This window comes from Myotis yumanensis, unplaced genomic scaffold (genome assembly GCF_028538775.1).
Source record: "Myotis yumanensis isolate MYYU_CA2020_CCGP unplaced genomic scaffold, mMyoYum1.0.hap1 SCAF_22, whole genome shotgun sequence".
Lineage (NCBI taxonomy): Eukaryota > Metazoa > Chordata > Mammalia > Chiroptera > Vespertilionidae > Myotis > Myotis yumanensis.
The window spans coordinates 1,948,607-1,961,490 of record NW_027223773.1 but is presented as its reverse complement, the minus strand read 5'-3'; the positions used below and the strand labels follow the sequence as shown (position 1 = coordinate 1,961,490).

Sequence of the window (12,884 nt, the reverse complement as noted above, 5' to 3'; positions counted from 1 at the left end):
CTGCATTAGTAAAAATTATTTCAGTCGAATAAATTAACTGAGAAAACTGTATTCCTTTTCCATTGCATTAGCTTAATAACAGAATAGGAAGCAAGTTTATCAAAGGGTTACTATATTAGTGGAAAATAGTTCTTGACTCACAATATTGGCATCTGCATTTGATATTTAACTCATGTATTTTTCTAATAATCTGAACGCCATGAAGTGGGTCTGAATATCAAAAGGGGAAAAAACACTTGTTAGCCTATAATTAGATGGAAAATTTTCACCTAAAAACAAACATGAACATTAACTTGTAAAAAAATAAAATAAAATAAAGAACTCTGGCTTAGGAGGCTGGAGGTTTGTATGGTTTCCTGGCGAGGTATTACCACCACCTAGTGGCAAAAAGTACATTTACTTCCTTCCAGGAATCAAAACTGCACTGTGGGATCATTTCTTGCAAAGTTCCCAAACATCAATGTGCTAAAAGCTTGCGAAATCTTCAGGAGAAAACCAGTGCCTCTGTAGTATCGCATGGAGCTCTCTGTTCTCTGAAACACTGTAAAGCGTTTTAATCATGAATATGTTCTATGATGAGATCGGTCCTAGTCGATTATTTTTTTACCTTGTCTTTAAAAAGGAAATTCTAGAATAGAACGTTAAACCATTAGTATAAAACCAAGTAAGGAAAGGAATTTAGCAATAAAAAAAAAAATAACAGTAATTATGTGTGGTGATAACTATGCATCTTTATATTTTATTTTATTTTATTTTATTTTTTCCATCCCCATTTACCTCCTCTATGCCCTCTTCCACCTCCACCCATCCCCCTCCACCCCTGAAATCACCGCACTATTGTCTATGTCCATGACTTTCTCTCTCTCCCTCTCCCTCTTTTTTTTAATGCATCTTTAAATTTGCCATTTTTAAAAGTCATGTGTTGGGGGTTTACTAATGTACTCATTCTAACATCAGGAGTAGTTATATCTAAATTAAGCAATAATCAGTATTAAGAATATTAGCAATAATGGCAGTAGGCATGAGCATCATTGTTCATTTCTTGTGTTCATATCACCTTACCGTGCTTTATTTTTCTAAAGAAAATTGACCTATTTGTAATGGGAAGTCTGTATCTTTCATTACTTATGTAATAACTCACTTCCCTCTGAGGGCATATCCTTCATTCATTGTGTTTTTCTTCACATTGTAGATTGGGGTCCAATAAATATTTTCCAACTTGATGAGTGCAAGGCAGCAGTTAAAACAATATACTGAAGTATGAGCATTTCTCTGGAAAGTTATCCTTACAAATGTATGCAGCTTCCATTTCTGTAAGCTAAAACATATGTTTTATATATATTAAGACATCCATGTGGCTGGACCTGTAACCATATATCTTCCTATATAATAAAGAGCTAACATGCTAATTAGACCAGACAGCGGAACCACCTGCCAGAATGGCCAGTGGACAGGGGGCGGGGCCAGCAAGCCTGAACCGCCAGGCCAGCCATGGTGGTCCCGGTACCCCCCCTTCTGCAGAGGCGGCTGGATAGAGGGCTGCACGGTCCCGGTCCCGGTACCACACCTTCCGCAGAGGCAGCCGCAGGGGAGCGGGCCTAAGCTGGCTGGTGGACATCCCCCGAGGGGTCCCAGACTGCGAGAGGGTGCAGGCCAGGCTGAGGGACCCCCGAGTGTATGAATTTTCATGCACCAGGCCTCTAGTATATATGTGTGTGTGTATTTTTTAAAGTAAAACTAACCTAAACATACTGTCTAGTTAAATAGCTACTTTGAACTCTTGTTCTGTTTTTCTTGTTTGTAGATTGTCAAGGGCCTCCTCCGAGAAAACTGACAGAAATTCTGATAGGTTCCTGGTCTGAACAGGGCTACCCGGAAGGCACAAAGGTCACCTACAAATGCCGCCCTGGGTACAGGACGTATGGCGTGATCACCGTGGAATGCAGGAGAGGGGAATGGGTGTCCCTCAACCCATCCAAGATATGTCAGAGTAAGTCAGTCACACATTTGCAGCATTTACCAAAACTTTTAGTTGTGAAAAGACTGAGCGTTTAGTTCTGTAGCAATACTGGCTGAACTATATCAGTGTTATCTTAAGTACGAAACACAACACCATCTTTATTCTTTAAAAGAGAGAGGTAGCCCGGCTGGTGTGCTCAGTGGTTGAGTGTCAACCCATGAACCAAGAGGCCACGGGCTTGATTCTCAGTCAGGCGATGCCCCTGTTGCGGGCTCCATCCCCAGTAGGGGGCGTGCAGGAGGCAGCCGATCCATGATGTTTCTTTCTCATGAATATTTCTACCTATCCCTCCCCCTCCCTCTCTCTCTAAAAATCAGTAAAAACATATATTTTAAAAAATGGGGGAGGTAATCTTCCAAATTTCAAAAAGCAAGCGTACAGATAAGTACCACTCTAAAATAATGACTTTGCCATTCTTCACTTTTCCACATCCTCAATTCCATCCTCTAATATAGCTTCCTTGTCCTGAAGTCTTAGGTCAGGGATGGCGAACCTTTTGAGCTCGGCGTGTCCGCATTTTGAAAAACCCTAACTTCACTCTGGTGCCGTGTCACATATAGAAATTTTTTGATATTTGCAACCAGAGTAAAACAAAGATTTATATTTTTGATATTTATTTTATATATTTAAATGCCATTTAACAAAGAAAAATCAACCAAAAAAATAAGTTCTCATGCCATAGGTTCACCATCACTGTCTTGAGTGAATGTGTTTCCCGTGGGAGGTGCTACTACTGATGCCTTCCTTCATTTCAGAAAAGCCCTGTGGTCACCCAGGAGACACGCCCTTCGGCTCATTCGAACTTGCAGAAGGAAATAAATTTGAATACGGTGCCAGGGTAGTTTACACATGTAATGAGGGGTAAGTAGTCACTCGAAAACCATGTGTATGAATTGAGGTCATTGATCACGGATATGGTAAATAGGAACTGTCCTAATTTATATTTGTAAGGTGACTATATTTTTCTATGAGCCTTTTTATAGGCAGCACACACGTAACCCCCAAAATTAAAATCAAGTAATGAAAAGGATGATATCTGGATACCATGTTCTCTCCTCAATACGGAAAAATTACAATGAGGTCACAGTTCGATTATGGTCAGGGCACAGGCCCCGATTGCTGGCTCGATCCCCAGTAGGGGGCGTGCAGGAGGCAGCCGATCCATGATTCTCTCTCATCATTGATGTTTCTATCTCTCTCTCCCTCTCCCTTCCTCTCTGAAATCAATAAAAAATATATTTTTTTAAAAAAGAAACCACAGTTTAAAAAAGAACATATAGATGTCCTGGATTATAGACTCTGAGAGTGATTGGCCCCACCACTCAGCTTGGGCTCCACCAGGACTAGATATTTGTCAGCAAAAAGAAGTCCTTGGGCCACACAAGGTCAGCCAACTGAAGTGTTTTATGCTGCTGTTAGGTTTTATTAGAGATAGTGTTTTGCCTGTCTGAGGGCATGTAAATCTTTGGCCCCGTTGTGAGATCTAATGGTAAAAGGGGTGTGCTACACCCGTGGTTTCTGCCCATAAACTTGACCCCTTGTCCCCCCTCACCTTCTCTTTGCCGAATACCTGTTTAGCTGGATACCAGCCACCTGTTATGATATTTAGTATGGAGACCCAGCTCCATTATCCTATAAGTAGGAAGCTTTAAGGAGGAATTATGCAGAAAGTCTGGTATTTTGCCTGGCTGGGGATACAGAAACAGCAGCCACTCCTGCCCCCCCAACTTCCTCCTCCCCATCAGCACATACACAGTCTTTCTCTCTTCCCTGCCCCCCCTCTCCTACGCATCCCCCGCTGGAAGGTTTTGGGGCCGATTCTGTGGGATTCCTGAAAGAGCTTTGGGGGCCTGGGCGGGTGTCCGCTGTAGATGGAAAGTGCTAAGCAGGAACCTGCTTTCGGGGCCAGAGGAGCGGAGGGCACGTTTCCTAACCAGTGACCGCTCCCCTCTGAGACAGGCATAGACACCTGGACGCCCAGCTCTGGGGGCGCACTCAGTCCACTGACATGTCTCCCGCCCTCAGAGCATGAGGAACAGACCAGCGAGAATCCGAGAAAGACGAAGTCTGTCTTGAGGAGGAGCCTGTCTGTTGTACTTGTGCAGTGGGCAGAACGGCTTCCTCATCTGCAGATGACGGAAGCAGGGCCTGTGGAGAACTTCCCGGAGGGGAATGAAAGGCCCTTTTTAGCACTACCTCCCTGTGGTCACCAACAGGCCTTTCCTTCCTTGATTTTTTTGGGGGGAAAGCATTTGGCCCGCAGCGGCGCCCCACTGTAACAGTGAGGAGGGTTAAAGCCTCTGGCATGGACCTCACATTCTGCACCCGCCTCAAGGAACAGTCCCTCCAGGAGAGAATTTTCGATTTCAGGCCTGGCTTGAGGAGTTGGCACAATTAGGTAAATTCAACATCGAATGGGCGATGTGAGCAGAGCAGACTCGACGACCACACTCTGCAAAGAATCTTTAGGCTGGAGATGGGGACACGAGCTGAAATAAATCCCACACTAAGGAGTCTTCCCTGACACGATCCTTGATTCAGGAAGAAGCCCAGAGTGAGCAGAAAATGCCGCCATCTTGGAGGGGAGGAGAAGTAAGGCTGAAGGAGGGGTAACATAGGTCAGCTGTTGGTCACTATCATGTTTATGGCTTTAGTTTTGGGGTGACAGTTCATAGAGCTTATTACATTGTTAAGTGCAACCAATTAACTGACTCAATGGAAAAATAATAGCATATTGTGTGTGAAATGAAGAGTTCGCGTCATGAACCAAGGGTTATGGTTATCTGCAGTCTGTCCTCCTAAGGCTTGAGGGTCTTTCTTAAGAAAGAAAAAACAAAATTTAAGAAAGGTAAAAAGAAATTTAATTTAAGAGATAAAAACAGAAAGAGAGTGAATGGAAGAACAAAATGTATATGCTTTTAATAGTCCCTTAAATTGGAGTTTGGACAGTCAGCACGGTATCGGATTTAAAGCTGCTTATGAACACACATTGGCTCACTCCCCTGCTATGTTTGGTTTCCAGGTATAAAATGATAGGTGACACTGATTTCAGAGAATGCGATGCAGATGGATGGACCAATGATATTCCTCTATGTGACGGTAGATACAATTCTAAAAATACCTAAGATGTTTTTAAATGTCTTACATTAAAATATCCTTCAAGTCTATAATTAAATATTTCCTCGGCAAATTGCTACTTATGGTTTCTAAAATAGCACAGACAGTCTAGCTGACCTTTTTACTACTACATTATGTTGTGTTTCAGTAACCAAATAGGAATTCAGTCTCATCTGATCTAATGTTTAAAGTAGGAGCACTTGGGAAATCTAAAACTTATTTTTCTTCCCTTTTGGATTCTAACCTCTAGAAAAAACACGAGCACCACTATTTAAAATTCAGGGGATTCTGAGAGATAAACTCAATATTGTTGTTGTTTTTTTTTATTTAGTGGACTTTATCTCCAGCAAACAGCTATATTGAATGCTTCCTCAAGAAAAAAATAAAACAAAAACGTTTAAGTAATTTCCTCCCGTCTTATCTTGCTGATTTTTATATCTATATCTGTGTAGATACATATTTTTCGTGGTCAGCTTCCACATTCTTCTAGAAAAAGTGCCGTTCCTTTTTCAGTGGTTAAGTGTCTGCCCGTGGAGGAGCCGCAGAATGGGAGGCTCATCAGCAGCGCCTATGAACAGAACCAGGAATATACTTACGGACAAGTGGTCAGGTTTGAGTGCAAGGCGGGCTTCAAGCTGGACGGGCCGGCGGAAATACATTGCTCAGGAAACGGCCTTTGGAGTGGCGATAAGCCCAGCTGTGTAGGTAAGATGCTCCTACTGTTGATTTTCGTTTTTTTCTCATGAAAATAGGCATCGCAAAAACACTGTGCCTCCTAAAGAATCTAATGGTACTGATACTAAGTGACATTTATTGAGCACTTACTACTTCCTAGTAATCCATCTGAGGCAGCGGTTCTCAACCTGTGGGTTGTGACCCCTTTGGCAGTCGAACGACCCTTTCACAGGGGTCACCTAAGACCATCAGAAAACACATATATCATTATATATTGTTTTGTGATTCATCACTATGCTTTCATTATGTTCAATTTGTAACAATGAAATTGGGGATCCCCACAACATGAGGAACTGTATTAAAGGGTCTCGACATTAGGAAGGTTGAGAACCACTGGCCTAACCAATGGACACAGACACCAGGGGGGTGAGGGCATGAACGGGTTTGGGGTGGGGGGCACTGGGGGGATAAGGACACATATGTAATGCCTTAATCAATAAAGAAAACAAGGTGAATGGTAAGAGCGACAGATAGATTCCTCAAGCATTCAAATCAAAACCGAACCGCTGCTGGGCTGCCTGCTGGACCCAATGGGACAGGGCTGGTGACCTGGGGGAACTGTGTCTCGGGCGCATCCCTTCATGTACGTAACGGACATCTTGGCATCTCCCCCCGTGCTCAGCCATCTCCTGCAGCCTCCCGCAGATCCCAAACGGCGAGCCCACGTCTCCTAAGGCCTCGTATCGAGAAAACGAGAGGCTTCAGTACCGGTGCCTCCCGGGTTACAGTTACAGCGGAAGAGCAGAGACCGTCTGCACCCAGTCGGGGTGGACCCCGCCTCCGTCCTGCCAAGGTAACCCCCTCTTTCTCACGGGTGTCTGTTGGGGTGCACCCTGTCCACGCACTGCACTCCCCGCGCCTCGGCTCATTGCACCACACATGCTCCCTGTTCCCCTGCGACAGGGGAAGACCTACCTGCGGAGAGTGAAGGCCTCCCCAGGGGCATATATTCTCCCCAAATTTGTAAGAAACTTGGAACTAACTAATAAAAGACATTTTCAAATAACCGTAGCCGGGATAGGGCACAAACTTTCTTCCATCTGGTCTATGCTTTGTAGTGTTAGGGGTCTTAGTTGAGAGTAATTTATCAAAACTTCAGTCTCTGCCCGGCCGGCGTGGCTCAGTGGTTGAGCATCAGCCTAGGAACCAGGAGGTCGGGGTTCAATTCCCAGTCAGGACATGTGCCCGGGTTGTGGGCTCCATCCCCAGTGTCGGGCGTGCAGGAGGCAGCTGATCCATGATTCTCTCTCTCATCATGGATGTTTCTCTCTCTCCCTCTCCCTTCCTCTCTGAAATCAATAAAAATATATTTTCAAAAAAAACAAACTTTGGTCTCTGCATTCATTAGGGACAATCTCTGACAATAAGTCATTGGCAGGAATGATGAAAAGCACCGAGACCGGCTAAATAAAAGCCACCTTTGACCCAATTCATCCGTCCCTGTGCAAACTGGATGTTTCTACTGAATCACAACAGGGAGTGCCAATGTGGGATTATTATTCTTATCCCAAATCTTAATGATGGCTTCTAACAGTAGGAACAATGTGGCCTCACACGTTTGTACAGTCTCAGCTGTTACTATTTTGGATAGAGGCTCCTGCCCTGGCAATGTTTTAACAGCACTGTTTACTTTCATGGAGATGATGAGAGTAGGGAATTACAATTTGTCAAGAGATGTATGCCCACTGCTTGAAAGCAACCACCAGAAGTTCTTCTGTTCCTAACTAATCTAACAAAATTCTCCCAATAGTATTAGGTTGGTCTCTTAGGGAAATGTGTGTTTTTATATACTCGTATGTCTTGTAGATTTTGACTTCAAACATTGGTGTTAAGTTTAGCTATACTATGAAGTGAAAACTAAGGTAGACTGGACTGCAATGGAAATATGAAAGTATGATAAATATAGCTTAAAGTGAGAGAAAAATAAACACTTTAAGTACATATTTATTGATTTCAGAGAGGAAGGGAGAGGGAGAGAGAGAGAGAAATATTAATGATGAGAGAGAATCATTGATAGGCTACTTCATGCACACCCCACACTGGGGATGGAGCCCCCAACCTAGGCATATGTCCTGACCAGGAATCCAACCATGACCTTCTGGTTTATGGGTCAATACTCAACCCCTGAGCCACATTGGCCTGACAAAAAAATAAACATACTTAAGGTTCATTTGTGGTTAGTGTCGATTAACATCAAACTCTGGAGACATATTTTACTTAACACTTGTGTCTAGAAGGTCACATATATTTTCTACTAGTTTTAATATAGTCGTTGCTAATATGCATGTAAGGACAGGGTGCTCATTTGAATGCCCTTTAGCTCTTTGGAAAGAACAAAAAAATGACATTTATTTTATTCTCCTATACTTGACAATTTTCATATGATTTCTGCATAATTCTTGTGTCCTTGATGATTTCCATATGATTTCTGCATAACAGACCTGTACTTTTACTTTTCAGAGATGACATGTGATGCTCCAAGAATTGTAAACAGTCACTTCGTTGCTGACAGGAGCAAATACAGACTGGGAGACACAATCACATACTACTGTAAAAGTGGCTTTTCCCCTTCCACCCGTGGAAATACTGCACAATGTACTGACATAGGCTGGGAACCTCCTCCAAGATGTAGCTGTAAGTTCCCTCCATATCTTCACCTGCTTCTTAATTCTGCAATGACTTCTCTTAAAGTTAAAAATAACAGGGATCTGCCCGGCCGGTGTGGCTCAGTAGTTGAGCATCAACCTATGGACCAGCAGGTCACGGTTCTATTCCAAGTCAGGGCACATGCCCAGGTTGCAGGCTTCATCCCCAGTAGGCAGCTGATTGATGATTGTCTCTCATTATATTTCTCTCTCTCTACCTCTCCCTTCCTCTCTGAAGTCAATAAAAAATAAAGAAAAACTAAAGGGGACCTAATAAGTCCTAATCTTGGCCTCACTGAGAAGGTAACACAGAGGTTTCAAGGCAGTCTTTGAATTACAAAGTCTCCAATTCTAATTAAGATCAAAACCAGATTTTTGTTAATAAAACTTTTAATTTTTTGGTATTCACTGTTGAATATGTGTATGTGTATGTATGAATATACATTTCTCTAATTATCTGCTATGTGAATTAGATCACTGGGTAAGAACACTACCAGTCAACACCTAGACAGGAGATATTGGTGTCTGTGTAACAAACGCCCCTGAACATACGGCCTCAGACAACAGCCCCCTCTGTGTCAGCGTCGGCGGGTCAGGATTTGGGAGCTGCTTAGCTGCCTGGTTCTGGGTCCTCCCTGCTGCTCCCTGGGATGTGGGAGACATTGTGCACTGTCTAAAGCCCCACCTGTCACACACGCCCCTCAGTCCACAGGGCACTTCATTCCTGGGGGGCTGCCCCTTTTCCAGTGTTTTCTGTCTCTACAATCTCATTGCTGCTCCTTGTGTATCAGCTCATTGGAAAAGGGGCCCGCACTTCAGCTGGATCTTCCATGGGTGACAAATGAAATGACACACATAACAGGTCAATGGTTCAGGGTTCATTCAAGGCCAAGGCCAAATGAATGTGGACAGTCAGGTGCCTTAAAAAGGAGGCCATGACCACCGTGACACAGGCCTCAGTGTGCATAACAATGACAAGGAAAATGATTATTTATGTAGATAATATTGACCTACAGTGTTGTGGTACTTTCAGGTGTTCACTATAATGATTCCGTATTTGTATATATTGTGAAATGATCAGGGAACAAGTGTTATTCACATCATCTGAAGATGATAACTTCTATTGTTCTAGAAAGCCTAATGCAATGAGTATAATTATGGGCATATGAGAACATAATTCATCAATAGGAACAAGGTATCTCTCATTACATTTTTATTAAGGCAAAACTTTGTTTTATTTGTTTTACTTGCTAGATAAGCCCTGTGAGTTTCCAGAAATAAAACATGGAAGCCTACACTGGGGAGACTGGTATAGATCACAATTTCCAGTATCGGCAGGACAATGGTATTACTATTCCTGTGATGACAACTATGTGACTCCTTCACAAAACAAGTGGGATCGCATGACTTGCACACGAGATGGCTGGACCCCGGAAGTGCCCTGCCGCAGTGAGTGAACCTCTCTGTCCTGTGCCCGTGGCCATAATCCAGAGTGGAGAGAGCAAACGTGAGCTCCCTAAGCCTGTGGGGAAAAGTAGGTGGAGGATGAGTCTCTGAGCAGAAAGACCGATACTGGATTTCTCTTTCATCAAGGGTCTTCATTAACAGCACGAGAAATAGAAATAGATTCTACAAGCCTGTCCTTAGCACTTATACATATTTCAGTTGTGGAAACTACAGATAAATACCATTTAATATGGATTTTTAAAACATTTGGTAGCAACTGTAGTGTTTCTTAAGTTATGTGTTACTTTTGGATGCTCATGCATTCTAACTTAAATATTATAAAGTCTAGTAGCCCAGTGCATGAAATTCGTGCACATTACAAGGGAATTAATTGCCCTAACCGGTTTGACTCAATGGATAGAGCATCGGCCTGTGGACTCAAGGGTCCCAGGTTCGAGTCCGGTCAAGGGCATGTACCTTGGTTGCGGGCACATCCCCAGTAGGGAGTGTGCATGAGGCAGCTGATCGAGGTTTCTCTCTCATTGATGTTTCTAACTCTCTATCCCTCTTCCTTCCTCTCTGTAAAAAATCAGTAAAATATATTTTTTTTAAAGGGAATTAATTAGCAGAGATATTTTAATATTGCTATTTACCCCTTCTCTATAATAGAAGTGTGAGAGATGAAAGGAAATTAGTCAAATGTATATGAAAATAATATTTAAGTTTATTAATAAATAAACAGTAAAAAAAGGATATAACAACAACAGAGGCATGATATAAAAATGACAAAAACATTAAGTGAAAACAATAAAAACATGATATAAAAACAACAGTGATGCAAACAATGACTGATAGATAAAGTGATTAAACTTATTCTAATATCTCCCTGTATACCACATTAAGAGTGAAAACACTTTCAGAGTGCTTGACTAATTTCCCTTGTGATGAAGTATTTAGAACTTTAACTGTAACATCACATGCTCTTCAAACTCAAGAGAAAGCAACATATAACTGACCATGTGCAAAAACGGGTTCAGGTAGGAATATGCCTATTTGTTTAGAGTTTGTCCTTGTGATTTATCAGTAGTCATCACAAATGCTGGCATTATGGGAAACTGTTGTCAAATCAATTTAAATGGGAGGCCATTGTCAGATGGGGACTAATTCTTGGAATCAGAACAGCCTCTCCCTCTGCAGATTCTGTTAATACTTCATTTACTCTTTCTCAATAGCATGATGATTGCACCCACTTTCAATTTTAATGTATGACATGGCATTCCCGAAGGAATAATACTATTAAGAAATTCGATGGGAAAATTTTCCTTTCCAGCATCATCTGTGGAATCAGTGCGTGAAAATCTCCATCGAGTATATCCGAAATTTCTTCATTTAATTTTTGAACATGCTCATTTTTTAGACAAAGAATTGCATGCTTAGATATATGTTTAATATTATCTATAGCAATGGTTCTCAACCTTGGCTGCACATTAGAATCACCTGGGAATCTTTTTAAAATCCTGATCACTGGGCCTCATCCTCAGGAAATTGTTTCTTTGTTATGGGGTGGGGCCCACACCATCAGTAACAAAGAAACAGAATTAAAACTTTATTGTGGGGAGCGGCAACAGTGTTTGGACAGGTTCAAGCCTTGGACTGAGGAGAGGGCACAGTCCTCTCATGGCCACGTGCAAGTCCCAACTTGGAGGGCAGGGCCCTCCCAGCACAATTATAGCCAACAGCTGTAGTTGTAAGCTTGAGCCTATGGTCCGAACACGTGGCCCCACGTGCCTGAGTGATGTAGGCTTGATAGAGTTCAGGTGCCTATAGTTGAGTAGGATTGAAACCAAGGAGAATGTTGTAAACATCTTGGTCACGCCCTTACTTTGCCTCGTAGCATCTGCTATAAAATAAAGGCATGGCTGTGGGTGTGGTCGCTGTCTCTCAGAGAAGCAGCGTCCCACCGAGACCCAGCTTTCATTCTCGTCTGTCTTTTCTAAGCCTTTCAGCCGCCCCCACTCAGGTTCACCCCTAGCAGTGATGGCATGGAACACTCCCAGGGAACCATGCTCCCAGGGCGGGTTCCAGCCTCAAACCCCGCCCTTACAGGAAACAGCTCCAGGAAACAGCTTGGGGGAGGGCGCAGCCGTTGCCCAGACAACCCCTGCAGGACTGACTTCCTTCCTCTTAATCATGGCTGTTCTTCTGGACATGATGAACACCACTCATGGTTTTTATATAAGTAGTTTTTAATTTATTTTGACCCCATTTATGTGTTTTTTTAATCATCATTTTATAATTCTCAGGAAAATGCATTTTCAATTATTTGGAAAATGGACATCGTCCACGATATCAACAAAGCTATTTGCAGGGCGAATCTGTAAGTGTAAATTGCCATCCTGGCTACATGCTTCAAAACAAGCGGACCTCAATGACCTGTACGGAGAATGGCTGGCTCCCTCCTCCCAGATGCATCCGTGTCGGTAAGAAAACTGGTCTAAGATCCAGTCTGCTTGTGATTGTCTAAGACTCACCTGTAATAACTCTGGCAAAAGGTTTCTATCAGCTCCTTGTTTTGCCAATGACCTACTTGGTTTTATTTTTTCAAGGGTGTATGAGTGGAAATGCCAATTTCTTGGTGTATCAATAGCAAAATAAAGAAGCCTATTGGTTGACATTATTTTAAAAAAAATACAAAACAGGAAAAGACCCCAAAGAGCAAACCTGAAATAACAGTGTCATGAGCAAGATGGCTGATTAGGAGGTTCTGTCATCTTCCCCACAAAGAACAGGGATTCTGACAATCACCCTGTATGAGGCTCCGGGAACCCAGTGAGAAGTTTCACACACCGTTGGAGCAAAGGGCCCACACGGGATGCCCCACAGGCTCTGAGAACAACAACTTCACCCCGAGCGACTCCTCC

At 42.8% G+C, this 12,884-nt stretch overlaps 1 protein-coding gene across 5 annotated transcripts in view; it reads left to right on the top strand.

Annotated features, from left to right (window-relative positions):
- LOC138999201 (complement factor H-like) overlaps window positions 1-12,884 on the top strand; it is a 63,831-nt gene that overhangs the window by 6,108 nt on the left and 44,839 nt on the right. For all 5 annotated transcript variants that reach the window (XM_070401281.1, XM_070401280.1, XM_070401279.1 and 2 more), the window contains exons 2-9: window positions 1,805-1,990; window positions 2,776-2,881; window positions 5,043-5,119; window positions 5,651-5,842; window positions 6,495-6,665; window positions 8,333-8,506; window positions 9,772-9,966; window positions 12,267-12,443. In XM_070401281.1, the coding sequence (XP_070257382.1) occupies window positions 1,805-1,990; window positions 2,776-2,881; window positions 5,043-5,119; window positions 5,651-5,842; window positions 6,495-6,665; window positions 8,333-8,506; window positions 9,772-9,966; window positions 12,267-12,443 (1,278 nt within the window). The remainder of the gene's footprint in view (window positions 1-1,804; window positions 1,991-2,775; window positions 2,882-5,042; window positions 5,120-5,650; window positions 5,843-6,494; window positions 6,666-8,332; window positions 8,507-9,771; window positions 9,967-12,266; window positions 12,444-12,884) is intronic.